Source organism: Excalfactoria chinensis, chromosome 4 (genome assembly GCF_039878825.1).
Source record: "Excalfactoria chinensis isolate bCotChi1 chromosome 4, bCotChi1.hap2, whole genome shotgun sequence".
Taxonomy (NCBI): domain Eukaryota; kingdom Metazoa; phylum Chordata; class Aves; order Galliformes; family Phasianidae; genus Excalfactoria; species Excalfactoria chinensis.
The window spans coordinates 83,086,550-83,106,689 of NC_092828.1; the positions used below are offsets into that span (position 1 = coordinate 83,086,550).

The 20,140-nt window shown below is 49.2% G+C and overlaps 1 protein-coding gene across 2 annotated transcripts; it reads right to left on the minus strand.

Annotated features, from left to right (window-relative positions):
* Positions 1-2,986: 2,986 nt before the first annotated feature.
* IL13RA2 (interleukin 13 receptor subunit alpha 2) lies at positions 2,987-18,325 on the minus strand. Of its 2 annotated transcripts, none has more exons than XM_072335907.1 (10): positions 18,147-18,325; positions 11,358-11,531; positions 8,977-9,128; positions 7,427-7,580; positions 7,156-7,276; positions 5,892-6,076; positions 4,645-4,802; positions 3,954-4,098; positions 3,693-3,795; positions 2,987-3,287 (listed from the first exon to the last, which is right to left on the minus strand). In XM_072335907.1, the coding sequence occupies exons 2-10, from the start codon at positions 11,470-11,472 to the stop codon at positions 3,245-3,247; spliced, it is 1,176 nt and encodes a 391-aa protein (XP_072192008.1). In that variant the 5' UTR covers positions 11,473-11,531; positions 18,147-18,325; the 3' UTR covers positions 2,987-3,244. The 2 variants fall into 2 exon arrangements, with proteins under 2 accessions (XP_072192008.1, XP_072192007.1); XM_072335906.1 differs by having other exon boundaries at positions 11,358-11,687.
* Between the last annotated feature and the right edge of the window lie 1,815 nt (positions 18,326-20,140).

Here is a 20,140-nt window from a genome sequence, read left to right on the forward strand (position 1 = left end):
AGAGCCACATCCAGCCTGGCCTTGAATGCCTCCAGGGATGGGGCATCCACAGCCTCCCTGGGCAACCTGTTCCAGTGTGTCACCACCCTCTGGGTGAAAAACTTGATGGGTCCCTTCCAATGGGGGATATTCCGTTTATTACAGCGTTTCTCTACTTTAACAGCACAGAGAGCAAAACGCATCGTTCTCACAGTGAGAGCCACTGTCTCCTCGATTTTCATGCGGTAGATGCTGAATTCTGGTGGAAGCGAGGCTGTCCCTCTCCTCTGCGATCAAGCAGGGATGCTGACACCCAGTGGCCATGGAGATGGTAGCGGCTGTATGAGTTGGGCACGCACAGCAGCAACGCCTCGGGACGGTGGGATGCAAACTCTGCCTTTTCATGTCCTCTGTGCAAGAGGAGTGAGGAGCTCCTTGCAGACCTTACTGGCAGGTTGTAGTGTTTGCATCTTGTATTCAGAAGAAATGAAAACGTATGAGGATGGGAAATAAGCGAACAGAATGTAGATTGGTTTTCAAATTGTTCTCTTGTTGGCGTTTGGAAAATAGACCTCAGTGAGAGGAGGGTGATGCTGTGTGCCCAGATATTGCTGTGACCTCAATAGCCACCTTCCCTGCTTTGTTCCTTTCCAAAAGCTGTTGTTAGAATATAACAGATGCAAACGGATCCTGCCTTTCCCTGCAGCAGAGGCAGTGTTGTGCTTTCACATGTTTGACAAGTATTGACATCCACTGGGGGAAATATTCCATAGGAAAAGTTGCTTTCCGTTCCCTAATGCTAAGACTTTATCAGTCAAAGAGAGAAAGAAGACCCTAAACTCGAGGGTATGTAAAGGAGCTCTTGGTGTATGTTTGCCAAAGACATGCTTGGCCAAGCACAGGGGAACCCAGACATAGGAGGGATCAGGCAGAGCGGAGTGTGCCACAGGAGGGATTTTGAAGCGGCCTTGCTGTAAATGTTAATTATGGACTATATCAAACGAAGGACTGGGAAGGACCAAGCCCAGTGTCCTCCATCAGAACACTCCCATCGAGCCACAGCACACAGGTACGATATGAGAATGCACTTAATTTATCCCTCTGTTACTAGGCAGGTTTCTAGGCAGGCTTCCATCTAACTTTTATATTTTGTAGTGACAGAAATAGCTCTGATCTTTTTGGGGGTGAGTTTTAGCCGGGGAATATGGCATCCATTCCTTCTCCATCTCTGCCTGTGCCTGTTCTCATTTGTTTCTCTCCTGTTCTAGCAGGTTTTGGTCTGCAAAAGGCTCTTTGCTCTGCTGAGGTCTCTGCTGTGCCTGTTGCCACCAGCTGCAGTGATGGAGCAGCCTCCAGAGCAAAACACAGAGGGGGAGCATGCAGGATGGGATGCAGTAGCATCAAGAGGTCCCAGGGGAGCATGAGCTGCAGGCTCACATATGGATGGCCAAATGCTCGTGCATGGCATTCCCGGGGTGTAAAGCAAGTCTGCAGCAGCCTCATTTCCTACCGCTCCTTCACACAGATGGCTTTCACTGTGCATGGTTGTTTGCTGAAGAAGTTTAAACAGTTTTAAGGGCCTGGCAGGATATCGGAGACAGACAGAGAGGTATTTCTATTAGCAGGGAAACCTCAATGGGATTCTTTCCAATAGTTTTCTTCAGTGCTTTCTGCTTTTAGTCATTACAAAAGGAATAACTGTTGCCCTGAAGGCCGGTTTGGAAAGAAAAAAACAGATCCTAGAGAGCACCTATCTCTGCTTGTGCCCAAGTCCTGTGTGGCTCCTGCAATTACCACACAGACCTCAGACTGAGCATCTCTGCTCTGCTTGGGCTCCGAGTTGGAAATGCAGGTTTGCTCCTGCCCTGCTTGGATGCCCCATGGATATCCCAAGTTTGGCCTCAGGAGCAAGCAAAGCAAAATGCCTGAGCTGTGTGATGCAGGGCTGTGTCCCTGTCAAATCCCACCTGGAGGCCAGAAATGGAAGGGAGGGGATTCTGCACAGGGTAATAGAGCTGCTCCCTGCCATCACCCAGAGGTAGCGAAGGGTAGAATTGCATCTTGTCTAAATATCAGCAGTTGGGAAGCTTCCTTTCTGCCCCAGTCTGTCCATAGACTAGTTGGTTCTTCTTCTAGTGCCTTCCTTCCTTGATACATCCCCAAATAACACTGGGTTGGTGCCCACATAGCAGTGCCCACATAGAAGTGGAAGCAGGCGATAGGGATTGAATAATTTTTGCACTTGGCTGTGTAAGGCAGCACCCACTGTGTTGTGCTGTGGCTGGTTGGATTCACCCATCTCTTTATAGGGCTGATTGATGCGAACTTGATTTTCCCTCTGAACTTCCTCTGTTCACAAGAAATTCCCATCTCGAATAAACACTCCTGCAAGAGGTTGGGGTTTCTGGGATGTTCTGGGATGAAATGAAACATAACTAAACACAGGGGTTTGGAGTTCATTTCCTTTTGTGACAAAAGGAAATAAAAATGAATAAAAACAGAAGCAGGAGGGCAGCATCTCGGCTGGGGTTCACCCAGCTGTAGTGCATGTCTTGGATTTACTTTTTAACCACTCTCATGGGGGGCATCCTCAAAAGTCAATCAGCAGTTTCATGAGCTGGGTGCACGGTGCTGAGAGCCATCCTGGGTGCTCCATTGAATGGCAGGAGCCGTGCCCACTTCCTAGAGGAGTTCCCTTGCTGCCTTTGCAAGAATAGCCTTGCACTTCTCCTCATAACCACATCCCTTGCAGTGGTTGGAAATGCTGTAGCAAAAGTTGCTCCCATGTTCTCTCACCACTTCAGCGTTGCAGCAGCTGAGGCATAGCAGTTAATGAAACAATTGCAATGAGCTCAGGTACAGCAATGAAGGGAAAGAAGGAGTGGTGAGGGGCTGCATGCAGGCATTGGTATCCAGCGCTTGGGTAAGGGGCTGCCCTTCGGTGTATGTCCTGCTATACAGCTTCCTGGAGGCTTTAAGTTAAATTACTAAAGAAATGAATAGAACCCACAGAGCAACGTGTTATCTTTATTCATCACAAATTCCACGCCTCCTTTTTCTCCTTTGCCTTGTTATTAGAAACAGTTTGCTCCAGTCGGTTTACAGCTCCTCCCATGTTTTCCTGGGCCCGTTGAGGATTGCATTGTGACTACCAGCCTCACACAGGGCAGGGAAGACCCACGCTGGCCTAGAAAGCACCGGGCTTCTCGGCTGTCCTTGGGATGATGTGAGAGCAGCCCATCAAACACAGCAGCCATGGGTGCAGTTAGCATCTCATCAATGGGTGCAATGGTTTTCCTGCTGGGGATCTGCAATGGGAACAGAAGGTCACTGCCAGCACCAAGGTGCACGATGGCATCCCCATCACACATTGCCTCATCATGGTGCCAATGCAGGAAGCATTTGCTTGCTACAGGTTTATCACTAGCATCTACACTTCGGGGTGAAATAATGGTATTATTTCTGCTGCTTTGCATGTGAGTAAGTTTGCTGCATTTAATAGGAGCATTCTGGATTTACATGACCAGGATTTGAGTCCTTGCTTTTATGTCTTGCTGTGAGGCAGAAGTGGTCACGCCTGAAAATAAGCTGTTGATCTTAGCTCATCCGTTGATATGTGTTTGTCTCTAAGTATTTTAGATATTATTTATAACCATAGGCTGAGACTTCCCCTATAGGAGCACATTGCATGGACAGGCTGCTGTAGCACTTACCTTTTCTTGCATTGGCCAATCAACGTAAATATTAAAAGGCTACTTGACAACCCCAGGATGACTGGAATGAGGATAAACAGCTGCTTGACTTCTTTTCTGGACACTGCAATGAGAAATTACAGCAAGTAAGAAATTCCTGTCTTGCAGAACAGGTTGCGTTGCTTCTTAAAACTTTGGGCTCCACGCATTCAAGTGATTCCTTACCCAAAGTACATTGATTTTTTCACTACAGACAAAAACTGATGGCTGTTGGTTCCCTACCAGAGAAGCACTCCTGCGTCCATTCGCTCCAGAAGCCCTCATCAGCACAGAAATTGTTTGTTCTTCCTCTGACACGGACACAAGAAATGCGGCTTTGATTTGCTCTGGAGATGGAGAAAGTGGTTTCCACTTGGGTGGACACAGACTGAGAAAGAAAACGGAGAGCAGTGAGGAGTTCTGAGCAGCCAGAGGTAGCTCTCTGATGCTGGCCTGATGCTGCTGAACATGCTTTGCTAATCCTTGGATTACGTTTTGGCACTTTTGAATGGTTTCATAATAGCTCTGGGCCATCCAGTGCCAGTAGTTATTATGGAGCTGAACCTCCTGAAACCACAGACACTCATGGGACCCCTCTGTGTATGGTCACTGTGTCTGATCACTTGTGAAGCTAGCTATGGAGATTCATATGTAGAATGTGACACTTAAAGAACACGTCCTTCAAGCATTCCCCACAGCTGAATGATTCTTGCTATTAAAAACATATCTGAACAACACTGAAAGGAAAAGCATAAACATACTCTGTGTCCCAAATGGCTTCTTTGGAGGCTTCACCCTTTCATTGGATCATGTCATGCTATCAGATTCAGGAAAACAAACCAAACCACGTTCTGTAGAGACCATACATAGGCACAGACAGCCCCCCCCCCCACACACACACAGCAGGCTGCTGGCAGCCCTGTGTGCTCCTTACCACCCAGGCAGCCTTGGCCTCCCCCTGCTCCTCTGCCAGCTGCACCTCGTACTCCAGGCACTGGGGTGGTGTTTGGCCACCAGGTGGGCTCCACGCCACACGGAGCTCCTCGGCTGCAGACATGGAGACCACCAGCTGCTGAGGGGGTGAGGGCTTGGCTGTGGGAGGAAAGAGAATAGGAAGTCAGGAGGTGCCACTGACTGCGTCCCAGTGGGAATGGCTTTGGTTGATCACCACCAAGCTTTGTCCCATACTCCCACTGATGGGGTTTGATGGGGTTTTGGAGCACCAAGATGCTGCAGGAGCAAAGGATCCACTTGGGGGCCGGGTTGGTTGATTTTATCTGGGTATGTAGACAGGGCTGACAGCCAAGTGATGTGCTTGGCACACTGTTCTCACAGGGCAGCTTGGACCCCTGCAGTGCATCATTGCTGTTGTGTTGTCCTGACACTGCATCCTTTATGCCATATGCCCAAAGCCATATAGAAGAGCACGACGTCCCTAATTGAATCCAGAAATCTTGCTAATTAACCCAGGAGGATAACCTATTAATCCCCTGACAGTTATGTGTGCATAAAAGTTGCTCTGAGCACCTGATGGAGCTGTGGGTGTTCAGTGCAGGAGATGGACCAGATGGCCATTAAGGGTCTCTTCCAACTCAAATGATTCAATGGAATGCATCAGCACATGAAGTGCCCATAGCAAACAGCTAGCATGTGTATCAGATTCTATCTTTTGCTTTGTTTCCTTATTTGTAAGGGAATGTGGGGGACTTGAAACCCACCCTTGCTTTTTGTTCCCATGGCTCTGGCAGACCCCACTGCACCTTGCACCTAACTCTCCCCTGCCCCTGGCTTGCTTTCAGCAGCTATGCCTGCAGCGCTCTCCTGTGCTTGCAGGAGCATAACAGCAGTTTCAATTCCAGCAGGAGGAAAATCAAGCCACATTTGCATTTGTGCTGCTTGGGACCAAAAAAACCCAAACAATCCATAGCTGCTCTGTTCTCTACTCAGCAGCCCACTGACGTGGAGTAATCCAGTGTCAAGCAAGGCATTCAGCAGCACCTAGTGACCTGAGCACTGAGCAGCATCACCTCCTGAAAACACTGCTGGAGAATCAAGTCCAGCAATGCATGTCCCCTTCTCCATTTGCAAGAGCACACGTTAGTTTGAGCCCCTCATACAAGCCATGAGCCTTTGGTGGCCATGCAGGTTCCCCAAGCCCTGTTGCTTTCCTACTAGACTTACCCAGGTTGTGAAGGAGCAGGGTGGCATACAGAGGCCTCAGCAAGGTGGCTGCCACCGACCCATTGACACAGATGCTCAGGTCTTTGTATTCTGCCTGGCTCAGGTTTTGCAGTATGCAGCCCATGTTTATTCCATGATGCTGAATGTAGTTGTCACACTGCACCGCGTGCTCCAGACCCTCGTACCTAGGGGGTAACACATTAAAAAAGGCCATCAAAGCAATGGAAGTTAGTTTGGGGTAAAGCCTTTTTCTAGTTGTTTTCTTTTGTTTGTTTGTTTTTTGAAGGACAATTAGACAGGAGCAAATGGACCTAAACCAGGAGCATCCCTTTTGTCCTGCCTGCCCTACCCATCAAAGCACAGCATTGTGCATCCTTCCTGCTATGGGAAAAGCGTGAGGAGGAAGGGAAAAAACAGCTGATTGTAAAGGAAACTCAAGGGGTCTGATGGCCAGTAGTGATGGTGCAAAAGCAATCCAAACCACATCCAGGCTCTGGAGGTTAGTCCCCAATGTGGTCCCCATGCTGGAAACGCCATGTGGGGCTTCCCATCGCCTTACGTGACTCTTGTTGGGTTATTGCCATTGAGGCAGAGCTGGGTCTGGCCTCTGTACTCTGTGCCTGATGAAAGTCTCCCTGCAAAGCACGTCATTACGTGGGGAAAGAAATCATATGGTAGTGCTATGAACATTAATTCCCGGGGATCAAAGGATAGCAAGGCTGTTTTTCCACCCATCCCTGTTATAAAACAGGACAAAGATCCAAATGCCTGCTTTGGTTACAGGCAGTTAAACAACAGCAGGTTTGTTGGGTTTTTGTGTGTGTGTGTGTGTGGATTTGGGGTTGGTTTGTTTTCAAGTAACAAATAGTGAATTTTTCCATGGTTTTCTCCAAGCAGTTTGTAAATTTGGTGTTTCTGCTTTGAAGAACATTTCCAAGAGCCATACAGAAACTGCTTCTAAATAGCTGCAGCTATGCTTTTCTCTACAAATAGCCTGAAGTCACAAAACTCAATGGCCCGTCACTCTTGCCATAACATCACAGGAAACGAAGCACAAGTTAGGCTGTCCATAACACATCGTTCCGACTTTGTTTTTCTTGCAAAAAAAACAAAAGTTGTTAAGAAAACGATAGAAACAACTGAGAAATGTGCATTATTGCTACCCCCCAATGGCATTTGCCATGGCGTTTAAGTCTGCTGAGTGATTCCAAGGGTGGTTCACTCAACCGCTGACTGGATATTGTTCTATTTTGTTGATACATACCAATAGTATAGTCCATAATTTACACCACGGGGAGCAAGGAGGCCTGGTTGCCACGTACACTTCAGGTATTCCCAGTCGTGATAGACGCAATGAAAATCCTGAACCTCAGATTCCACTTTCCCTGCCGAATGAGAAGAAAATAATGACTGCGTAGCCAAGTGTCAGCCAGAAGTATCATTGGACAGCTTTGAACAACCGTGTGCCTCCTTGTCAAGACAAAAAATGATCATAGGAGGAGGTGGGGTCAAAAAGTAGGAAGGCTGTTCCTAACCTTGCAGTGGGACCCGAAAGGTGGCGTAAACCCATTCACTCTGAACCTCCACATCGTTGGTACACCATCCTTTGAGCAGGGTCTGGACCTTCACTTCAGCAGTCCTGCTGAGGTCAAATCCAACTCTGAGTTTGAGTTTCCTAGTAAAAATAACCTGGTTGAAAGACAGATTTTATAAGCACCTCTTGTTGCTGAGCTGAAGAGTTTGCCACCACTGCACCACAGCTGCTGGTAGGCTCACCTGGCTGCTTTCATGTTCCTTTTCTATCCTCCTTCTCCTGCCCAGCACTATTCCAGCACTTGTACAACCCAGTGCTGCTGCTTGGGCTGCCCATCCTCACTGGCTGTGAATCCTCCCTTCCACCCCAGAAAAAGGAAGCCCAGACTGGGAATCAAGGCCCAGAGAAGACTCCTTCTTCATTCCCTTATGCAGGACAAAAGTAAGCTGGGGGTAGTTGTAGCAAATGTAGGGGGAGAAGGGGTAGCATCGACCCAACCAGGACAGAAACAATGGGATGCAGAGCCAACGTGCTTGCGCAAGAGGAACCACAGCCCACACTCAGGCTTTGGTCAGCAGTCCCAGAGCGTCTGAGCCCTGCTAAGCCACATCCTTCTGCCAGACAGTGCATGTGGATGGATTCCTCGATGGCCCTGTGGGTTGTTTTTTTAAGGCCAGCTTTTCTTTGTGACCTTTTCCAGCATTTTGGCAAGGTACAAGCCATGCTATTTTCTCCCTTTTGGCTCTGCCTTGCAGACACTTTTATTGGGACCTAGGGAATTCTGACATGTTTTGTTTTGTTATTTTCTTGTTTTCTTTTTAAACTACATTCTTTTTTTCCCCCGTGTTAAACAGCGGTTACAAACACCAGGCAGGAATCTGCACATATCCTTTTCATATCTCTTGGTGCTCCCTGGTACCTTGCACCAATCACACAGCCTGCCACTAGGTTTCTCCTCTTCCCTCCAGCTCCTCTGGCAGCTTTCCTCTTCCAAGGGCTCCCACAACATTCTGGCAGCCCCGTGTCTATCTGCGTCTACACATCTACGAGCTAAGGCTGACTATCTTATCATGGAGCTGAGCCGGAGTCAAACTTATCTAAAAGACTGAAGGAAACACTGATTAATAACACTCTTCTGAATACAGGGATTGTTTAGGATAATTAATGGAACTTAATCTTCTATTTATTTACCATGCCGCATCCCTAAGGACGTGACACTGCTTGAGTTCAAGACCTTATAAACAAAGACCTTCTAAAATACGCAGCGCCTTTTAATGACAAGGGATGACACTGGATGTTGGTGGATTATGTTTGGCAGCAAGCTGCACACTTCTGACAGAAATAGCCCCTTTTCCAACCCTGATTGCTGCTGCTGAGGAATTGCAGAGCATGCTCCTCTTTGGCAAACACTTCCAAGCACTGATCTGTGGAACGGCGCTTGGAAGTGCTGCTTTACTGGTCCCTGCTGGTACTTTAAATGAATATATAAACCCGTGTCAGAAATAAAGGAGCAATAGCAATCTAGGAGGGTGAAGCTGCGTGTTCTCTCACCTTCCATTCTCTGTCGCCGGTGTTACGGAATTCACACTTGTATTTCACTGTGCATTCATTGGAGGTCTGTGTGTTGGGTGGAGGTTTCCACTCTATATCAAGAGAACCTAAAAGCCCAGGATCAGTGATCTGAAGGTCTTGTGGAGGAGCAACTGCATTGGAAAACAAAGCAGGGAGTAGAAGGGATGTTAATTAAAAATAACAACGTTAAAAAGAAAACCAACAAACCAATAAGTGAATGTGATGGAATTAAGCATGCTGTGGGTATGAAGGGATACACAGCTGGTTCACATCCAGTCCTGTGTGTGCAACCACCTGCTCTCAACCATACACACACAACCTCTCCTTCTGCCCACTAAAAAACCCAACAGACATTGAAGAGGCCCAACAATGCCACAGTATCTTTGTCAATCCCTTTAGAGGTGTTCTAAATAAAACTATAGTCTCACCATGACCTTTCAAGTCCTCCATTTGCTTGAGGTTAATAAGACACACTGCCTCCAAGCTCTGCCTGGAGAACCTCATTCACACAAAGGAAGCCATTGAGCTCATTCTGTTTTATCAGTTCGAACAAAGTTGATGTGTGTAACAGGTGGTTTTTCTCTCTGCATACACTGTCTGGAGGTGGTATTACCCATTCAGGTGTCTCTGCGTTCATGGCATGATGTGTTTTCTTTGTGATGCTTTGGAGTCCACCTCTGCTGGGTCAGTCCAGCATTGCCACCGTATGTTCCCTCTTTAGAAAGTTGGCAGAGAACATCACTGATGACTTCTGAGGAAGCCCTCCCAGTGAGACCCATTGCAGTCTTCAGCTCCCACACTTCCCAGAGTGTGAAGCTTCTGTCTGGGAGACTAACGTGTCAACGTTGGATACCACAGCAATGTAAGTAGGGAGGTGCTGGGCTAAGGAGCAATAGATTCTAATGATTTGGAGGAAAACAATGAGCTTTGATGCATTTTTATATAAGTAGTACAATGTTTTGCCTCCCAGCAGCTCTGAGCCCAGCCTGGAGGGTTCAGACATCGGCAATGGGACTGTGGCAGCTGCAGGACCAGTGGGACATGGCCCTTGTAGCGGGCAGGGCTGGGAGCCTCGTCCTGCATGGGCAGAAGTTGTCTCACTGCTGTGCAAACAGAGCGGCTTGTCTTTGTTTGGGAATCCAGACATAACTTCCACGAGAGCCCTGGGTTGGTTCGAAGTGGAATTTCCGTCTCTCTGGAAATGCTAACATTCTGAAATTTGTTTCCATCCCGATCGTGGCTCAGAAACACCTTTTTGAAACAACAGCAAGGAGTTTTTCCAAAAGAATTGTTGACAATAATGAAAAGTTCAGAGAGAACGGAAAAGCTTGGAGTTGGGATGTTGCTTTCTGGATGTTTCATTCCAGAACTTGACTCCTTTTTAAACAGCAGCGCAGCCTTTTGCTGAGTTTCTCATTATTTCTCATTATTACAGTCTTAAATGATCTTGTCTGGATGTTCTTAGCAATCTTTTCCAACTTTAATGATTCAATACGATTGAAGGCACAAGTCTCACTCATACTCTCCATACAGGGCATAGGACTGCGTCATCCAGCCTAGAACAAAAGCTGCTCCTCAGTGTTTCCTGCAGAACTCTTTCCTTCTGGACACAATTTGCACTGTGCTGAATCACATCCTGATGTGCTGGACTTCTCTGCAGCCACCCCATCGCACCGTCAACCCATCAAACAGCCACCTCATCCTACAGCCATCCTGCCCCATAGCCGCCACCCCCCCCCCCCCAGCTATCCCATTGCATGGCCACCCCACTGCATAGCCATCCCATCCCCCAGCTATCCCATTGCATGGCCACCCCACTGCACAGTCACCCCATAACACATCCATCCTATCCTTCAGCCACCCCATCCCACAGACACCCCACAGCTGGGTGCTGCAGCATCACCTTCATGGCAACAAAGCAGTGCATTGCAGCAGCCATGGGCACACAGGATGGCTGCATCACAGCACCATGCAAGGAGCCCATTTAAAGGGCAGTGCCTGCACTGGTACTTCAGGTGCCACTGCTGAGTCCAATAGCTCACCGAGCAGCACTTCTTACATTAGGAATAAACCCTGTGTTTCACCACCTCCCCCTGCCCCTTGCCCCCCGTATGCCCCCGACACACACACAGCTGGGATCACTATGCACCCAGGTGCTGTTTGTAAACACCTGCCCTCCATCAGTCACTCTGCTGACTGTTCACCCAAGGCACTTTCTGCTCCCTTTGGATCCACTCACAGAAACATCCTGCTAAACACACCACATTTTAACTGCCCATTCATAAATCCACCCCTCAGCATAACAAAACCACACAGAGCCCAACACCACCCCAAGCCCAGGAGGCTGCCAGTGGCTTTACCTGCTGTGTGCCAGGGGGAGGAGGATGCCACGCAGCCCCACGCCAACACCAGGGAGAGGAGGGAGACCGGCTGCAGAGCCATCGCTGATGCTGGAGGAGCCCTTTGGTGCAGCATTGCTGGAGCAGAGCGGCGGTGAAAGGCTCAATGACTGCGGTGGGGCCGTGGAATTCCCTCTGCAGGGTGCACACAGACGACAATCGCCTTTTACTTGTTTACCGATTCATCACTTCCCAGAGGGGGTTTTTCTAAATGGGGTTTTTTGTTGTTGTCGTTGTTGTTGTTGTTGGGTTTGTTTTTTTTTTCCCCTCTCTTCCCTGATGAATGTAATTCTGGGGATGACAACACATGGTTGAGATTTTGGCTCTGTTTGAAATAGTTTCTGGCTTGCTAAGAGCATTCTGCAAATGAAAGTCAATCAGCGGGCTGTGCACGGCACGGCTCCAGGGAAGGAGCTGGAGAACAGCACACAGCCCTCAACAGCACCTCCACGCAGACACATTCCCATTAGAAACCCCCCAAACCAGAACACCTTTCTCCAACACACGGATATCACTCAGCCCCTCTCGACCGGGCTGCTCTGAAAGTAATGCCTCCTATTTTGTGACATCAGCCCACGGCGTCAGAGGCGGACATTGATGGGATGGCAGCAGAGGATGAACCTTCCTATGTGGGAAAAACGGCACCCATTGACATTCATTGGCACTTGATGAGTGTTTCTGGCACCCAACTGGTGGCTGTGGCACAGTGAGAGGTACAGTGGCATGGTGACTATGGGGCATCTCCACCGGTGCAAGTGGCTGCAAGTTCAATGTGCAGCTCTTGTTCATCACTGACAAAAATGCCTAACTAATAGCAGTGGCTACATTAGTAAGGAGTGGTTTGCAGCTGAGAACGTGCTCTACTGAACAGCGTTACTGTGCTCTTTGTATCTGTTGCTGTTTCCATGGAAAGAAATAGAAGGCATTACTTCTGGGGAGAATTTCACATCTATCTTTGACATCTACATACAGGTACAAGCGTAGGAACAGATTAGCTAGAAGCAGAGATGCGCATGCACAAAGCATAGAGCACGCAGCACAGCCCACAGCTGTTTCAGGCTGCAGCCCACGTCCCCCTGTTTGATGGCAGCCCTGGGGCAACCCTTGGCCATGCCCACTCCTCACCCCCACCTGCTGTACGTAACCAGGGTCTGAGCTTGGGAAATCCCAGCCAACCCCAACTCCATCCCATGGAACGTGGAGAAGAGGATCAGGGCACTCTGGAGGGAAAGAGGGAGGGAGCTTGACTTAAGCAGAAATCCTAACTGGGAACACATGGAGCAGTCAAAAATACACAACAGTTTCATCAGCTAATTTTCAACTCAAACAAACACCAAACCCTCCCAAGCACTCCACACGCCTGTAAACAGTGCTGGTCATGTTTCTGTTTTACTCTGAAACAAGAGAGAACAAGCTCCTGCCAGAAGAAATGACTGGAATTAGCTTGTAGGATACCAAACAGGACGTGGGCTTGTGTCCTTACCAACCCTACCATGGGATGCAGGCATCAGTCTCTGCCTCTGAAAGGTCTCGTAATTCAGCACAAGGGTGCTATGGCGATGAGAGCTGGCTTCAGAGCTGGGAAGGAAGCAGACATTGCTCACCTCTGATGGATTATGGCATCCAAAGCACTGAGCATGAGTCCGAGATGAGGAAGATTTTGGTTTCCAATAGTGATTAATTTGAACACATTCGCACGGTTTCATAAGGCGAGGCAAAAGAGATGAGCTGTACAGAAAGATTTCATAAGAGTGAAGTGCTCTTACCTGGACATCTGCCTCTGAGCGCTGAGCTCCTCGCAGCCCTGAGGCTGCTCCGCTCAGAACTTCACATTTCTTACAGCAGTGGAGGTTTTTAAAGAGCTCGGTCTGTTCACTTCAGGGATCAGATATTACATTGCAAAGTGATGGCATCTCCCACACGATCAGGGGCCTTATTAAGCCAGCAGCTGGCAGGACACTGTCAGGATTTATGAAGTGTAGGTGCTAACTGTTGCTGTAACTGAGCTCAGTAGGTCAGAGGTGTGTTTCAAATATCTTAGTGACTCATTAAAATGAAAAACAAACTGCACAATGTGAGTACAGGCTGTCCCCTGCATGTACAAGCATCATCCCCATGTGGAGCCCATGTCGTCCAACTGTGACCCCAGAAGGGCAGCCCTGAATCATTCAGATTGGAAAAGACCACTGAGAGCCCCAAGTGCAATCCCAACCCACCCCACCATGCCCATCAACGCGTCCTTCAGTGCCACATCCCCACAGTTCTGGAGCACCTCCAGGGATGGTGACCCCAGCACTCCCTGGGCAGCTGTGCCACTGCAGCACCACTGCAGCACCACCCCCACATCTCAGCCCCTCCTGCACTTCACCAAAGGTGCAGCCCTGCACAGCCTTACAAGGAATGGGCACCACCACCAACCACCTCTGGTTTGCCCCCTGATAAAAGCACTGCCTGCCATACACGTGGTGCTCTCTAGGAGGAAGCAAGGAAGCCTTATGATTCCCATTGCTGTGCTGAGGGATCAGCCCAGGTCACGATAAGTAATTAGTGGGTGGTTCAGCTCCCTTCCAGGTGGGACAAGAAATGATGTTTCAGATGCGGAGCTGCCCTGACAAGCCCTGGGCCACGACGTGCATCTTCCTGCACCAAATTTAGAAATATTGAGAAATGGTGAAATCATCCTAAAGAACAGGAGCAACAGCATCAGGAACAAGGAGCGATTCTTGGTAGGAAAACAACCCTCAAAACACTTGTTCAGGGCTGATGGTATCGCTGTTATAATTGCTCCCCAGCTGGAGTCAATGGGAACATTCCAAAGCAGCAAAGATAGCATCTTCCCCATTCTGCAGTGAGCACACACAGTGAGATGCCTGTTCCTGGAGTGGGAAGTGGCCCCAAAGACTTTGAGGTCTTGCTCATGGTTGGCCATCACCCCGCAGCTGAATGGCACCTTTTCTTCTTCCTGAAGCAACAAGTGGAAGCAATGGGTGGTACAACCCCTGTGTCACCCCTTGATTTTGTAGGGAGGAGATGGGAGCTTTGGGGGGGGGGTTTCCCTTTCACTGCAGTCACACAGCTCTTGCTGTTTCCTTCTCGCTTTCTACAGAGTGAGGGGAAAAAAATCCTCCTTCCTGCTGGTAAATGTACAGTCTTGCTTTCAGAGTTATGCAACGTTAGAATTTAACACTGATGCATTTTTCATTGTGTAAGCTATTTTAGCAGAAAAGGTCACACCGGACCAATCATTTGAAACAGATGAGAAGTATTCACCAGCAGAGTGAATGCCAGTTCCCAAAGTGCCAGAACTGGGTCAGTTCCTGAGAAAATTAGGTTGGAAAAAAGCAATAGCAGAGGCTCCGGCACAGCCGATGTCTTGGCCCCAGCTCAGCAGTGCTGGAGCACGCAGGGAGGAACAGGAGTGCTGAAAGGCATCTGCACAAACCTCCTGCTCAAACTGGCTCCCCCTGCAAGTTGAGGATGCTTCTCTTTTCCTTCACTTGCTGTGGCATTGATATACCTGTCCTCCTCTTTGCAGCAAGTGCAATTGCTCACCAGCCACCACTCAATGCCCAGCAGTCCTTGAGCAGTGGTAGCCTCACTGCCAGCTGCCCTCGGTTTCTTGGTGATGCCATACGACATGGGATGCTCCTTTGTGTGGCTTGGGCCAGCCAGCCTGGCTCTGTGCCCTCTCACCAGCAGGGCAGTGGGAGATGCTGGAAACCCAAAATCTCATTGCTGCAGCCAAGGCAGAGAAATGGGCCAAGAGCTTAACTGCTTTCTGGTTGAAACATTTGATGCGCTCTCGTCCCTGTTGTGCCAAATTGGAGCTGTCAGGCGATCTGCTGCCTTCCTGTGTTAAAGCACTGGGATCTGAGTGCTCAGAACAAAAGCTCTCAAAGTTTTCAATGCAGATCCGTGTTAACAAGTCGCTTCCTACGGCATGAAATAAAGAATAAAAGGCTCCAGCGATGAGCAGCACGTTTGGGTATCGAATAGCGCATCTCATTTGATCGAAAGCGATGGTTCTGCAATTGCCAGCAGGAAGGAAAATCAATGGACTTATAAAAGCCTCTTAATTGCCTCGTGCTTCAGGGAGGCGAGTTGCACAACTTGCATTAGTAGAGCTCTTTCCAGGGCGCCAGAATAAGAGCGATGTAAAGCAGACCTGTCGCCTCCAGGACTGCGATGGGAATTGCACAGAGCGGGACACAGGGGAGATGTGCTGGGATAGAGGAGCACGAGGCTGGATGTTGCAAAAAAGATCTCTCCTTTGCACTGATAAACACTTGTGGCTTCCACGGGACTGTGGGAAGTAACAAAAGGAGCTCTCCAGCAGTGTCCACTGTCAATATTTACCCTTGCACTGAGTGCAGGCCTGTTTTCCCTGTCTGCCTGCTGATGGGCTCTGATGGGTCCCTGCTTTGGTCATCTTGAGGAAGGAGTGGCAGCTGTCTGTGTCTGTGTTATACAGCCCAGCCGAGCAGCTGCTGAGGGTCGGGCACAGCTGAGGGCTGGGATTTTTGCAGAGCACAGAGGGGAGCACAGGCAGGATGGAAGGGGACTGGGAGTGCAGCCCAGCATGCCAGGGGCTCTGCCCACCGGGGAGTGATGAGAAGCACTGAGATAGAGAGCTGGCAGAGCAGCAAGTGGGAACGGGCCTATGGCAAAGATAGCCAGGAAGAAAGGAAAAGAGAAATGAAATGCAAAAGAAAGAACAAATTCATTTTGGAACCGGAAGGCTGTGAGATATCTCTTAGCAGGAGCTGAAGGGACAAAGCCAATGCTGCAGCTGGGCAATGGATATCTTGGGGAAATGGAGCAGGATCCATCAAGAGGTGCCTTAGGAAAGCCCAAAGCCTTCCAGCCTTACAGTTGTGAGTGAAGCTCACCTGGAGGTCCCTCCAGGTGCAGGGAGTCTGCCTGCAATCTGCACACAGTGCTGATGGAGCTGAACCCAGTCTGAGCTGCACTTCCTGACCCCAGCACTGCTTGCTCACTGTGACGGCTGCCTTGGAGAAGGCTTAGACCAGTACCAGGACCCTCTAACGAGAAATGTTCAGAAAACACAATCTCAGACACCTAGCAAGGCTCCTCTTGCCCCTGGGCCAACTCTCTGCTGCCACCCTGGGAGACACTTGCAGGCCAGGAGGGGTTATGAGCTTTTCCTGCTTGAATTCTTGCTTATCTCCAGCATTTGGGATTTGATCCAGTTACTTGGTTCATTTATGCTAGACAATAAAAGGTCCCCCAGCCCAGTGTTAAGGAGCAGCAGCTTTCCAACAGGGGGCTACAATTTGCAATGGCATCAGTCAACCCAGTTCCCAGGGCAAACCAGTGCTCTCCATAAAAGCCTCTCTCCACTCAGTTGGGAGTAGCACACAACGCTCAGCAGCCAGGCTTCCAAGAGCATTCTACTGGTTATTACTGGGGGAACCATCCCACCCTGCCCCATACTCAAGACCAATTGGGGTCAAGGATGGCTGAGCCCAAACTCAGCCCATTGTAAGTACACGCTGCCCCATATCACACTGTATCCCAGCTCCCCTCCTGCCTATTATTTTCCCTATCAGAGTTTACCCTCAGAAGCAGACCTGCATTGTGTCTGCATGCTTCGTTCTTTCTAGCTCAACGTACTGAGACAGCAGTAATTAGTTCCAGTCTTGTTCTTGGGTTGCTTGAGAATTATATAAACTTTAGAAGGAGTTGTTACAAAAGCAGAGTCCTCTCAGCCTCCCAACACCACCACTATGCAGTGGGAGCTGTATGCACAAGTGCTCAGCTATTACTGACCCAACCTGCAAGGTCCACACCATTATCACAGCGTGGCCTTTCATCCCTGAGCTCTGCATCCTTGGGGATACAGATCTGCCCTTGGGAAAGGTGGTTCTCCTGCAGCTCTGGGGCTTTTGGAGGGTTCAGAGTGCTGAACCACTCTCTGTTCCTCTGTGTATCCCAAATGGTGACCAGAGATGACCACTGCCACCAGCATCCCGAATCCCTGCACCTCACACACAGGTGTCAGAATGTGCTTTGCTGGGTGTTTCACCAAAGGTACAAAGTCAGGCCCAGGGATGAACGAAGAAAAAGAGTTCTTTAAATAATAACGATAATAAAGAAGGCACTCAAACATTGCTGGAAGGCTCTGCCCTCTGCAGGTGTCAGTAAATTGGCACCCACATCCCTGCACCCCAAAAACAGGCATTAAGACAGAAAAGCTGCTTGTCCATGAACAGAGACCTCAGCAACAACAGCTGGCAGCGCTCCTAGCAAGCCCACCTTCATTCAGGACAAGACCAGCTACCATTAATTATATTGGAACTGTTTGAAGATTGCCATATCATGAGAGCAGCCCTATGTTGGCTGTGAGCACAGGGAGGATTTGGGGACAGCTCACGGTGGATGGGATGCTTCCAGCAGCAGTGGTGTAAATACCAAAAAGAAGTACAATTGTGCCCACCTTCAACCCTGCAACACCAGCACCACCTTCAGCTCTCTGAGCAGCCGACATTACTTCAAGATCACAACCGTCATTAGCACTAAGAACAGCAAGGAGTGTGGGGGAGCTTTTCCAAATAATTCATACAGGAGCAGCGGCAAACACAAATCAATACTCCATCCTACACCTGCAAAGGCACGTTGAGTTTCAACAGCACACAACAGCACAGAATTAAGACACAAAGCAGACACGCTCTCTCGCTCCCATTGGGCTTAAAGGCAGCTGAGTGATATTTAGTGCCAATCGCAGCTTACCGCAGCAGCTCCGGATTTTCCTCTGAGCCAGGTAATGCGCGAGGAAAAGGTATTTACCAGCTGTAAAAAAGACAGAAAGAAAACTGGAGCAGGAAAATGAAAGGAAAAGCCTCACATCTGTTCCTGGTTCTAGAGAGAGAGTTTCAAGCAGTCGCATCCGAGCAGCCCGCCTGGGAGCATTCTGTATATAGGATGCACACGAAGAAACACAAAGAGGAAGAACACCCACTTGCTCACTGCTGAAATCTGGCTCGACATCCCCTCCCAGACAGCAAGACAAGCACATTGCGCACGTGGGTTATAGTAAACAGCCCCACACCAGAGGCGGAGGGATTTTCCTGCCACGAGATGGATGGATTCTGATGGGAGAACCTTGCTTTGTGCAAACGGAAGGGTTTTGTGGAAACCCACTGGGTTCCAGCTAATTGCTGGTGCTGTTCTGCTTGGCTGCCGGCCAGCTGCTAACAGCACGGGGACAGCATTGCAGCAACACGCTATGGGACCTGTGACAAGCACAGGGCTGGTGCCTGGCTGGGAAAATCCGTGAGTACCCCGCGGGTTACAGAGGTCACAGACCTCCCAGCTCCTGTAACACGCAGCTGCTGCGGCTCTGCACGTCCTGCACTACGGCTCTGCAGCCAAGATTGGGAGGGTGAGGCTGCGAGGGTTGTTGATTGCTGAACAGCTTCAGCTGTGGGAAGAAGAGATAAAGAGAAGGAAAAAAGCAAGCAAACAAACAAACAAAAAAACCCCATGAAAACAAATCACTTCGTCTTTTTATTCAATGGGAAATTCTGGATTGCACTTCCCCCTTGGGGCCTTTCAAAACTGAGTGAGGCTCCTTACTCACCACAGGATATCTCCTCTGCGTTATTTCCCATGAAATATCTTTTGACTAAGGTCATAAAATCGTTCAGGTTGGGAAAGACCTCTCAGATCCCAAAATCCAGCTCACCCCGCCATGCCCATCACCGCATCCCTCAGTGCCACGTCCCCCACTGCTCTGGAGCACTTCCAGGTCAACGCATCACCACTCTGATCAGGGACTGAAAGCGGCTTTAGGTAGAAGCAGCTCTGTTGGGACGGAGCTGATCCACCCTCTGAGAGGTCAGCTCACGTCCTGAGAGAAGATGCTGTCAATAGAGCTGAAAAGCACAGTTCTGAATGAGGCGTTGCTGGTAGGTCTAGCAATGGAAGGGATGGGTTGATGGTTGGACCAGAGGATCTTGGTGGTGTTTCCCAACCTTACTGACTGTATGACTGCTCCCAGCAAGGTGCAGGTACATCTGCATTTTCTCCCCCAGCATGGATGTGGATGTTCTGGTTGTTGGTCAGGGAAGCCAGGAAGAGTCAGTTAAATTCACAGGTACAGTTGGGCTTCTGGATGCTCTCATATAGGCTGGCTCCACACACTAGATAACAGCAAAGAGAAAGGCAGAGGAGCACTAACTGCCTCCTGTCACCATGCTAGGGAGGCTGACTGTGGCCAGAGGTGGCCCTAGCAATAGGGGCACAGAAGGTTTGCCAGATAACATAGCAACCATTTCTAACACTGCCAAAAGAAGTGGCCTGCATGGCAGGACCTGAGAGAAACGCTGCTCACAGATCTACAAAGCACAACGGGTTTCCAAAGCCGCTGCTTGGCCAGGCCATTCCCACACAAGTCTCTGTGCAATCCGTTTCAATAGCAGCTGTGCTGAGTTGGCCCTTTGGAGGAGCTCACAGAGCAGTGCTGGCACCAACCAGCACCCTTCAGCTTGGGCTAGGAAGGTAAAGTGATGCAACATCTTGCACACAAATCATCAGCATTCCATTTACTACACATTAAGGGACACCACGTTGCCAGAGCCAAAATGTGATGTCATGTGAGCAGCCGGGGGTGAAGACGAATTGAGGAACAACTGAAGAGCTAAAAGGATTTGGTAATGCACTTTTCATGGACGTGCAGCTGCAAAAATGCTCCCAGCCAAAGAAATGCCTTCATTTCCAGTGGG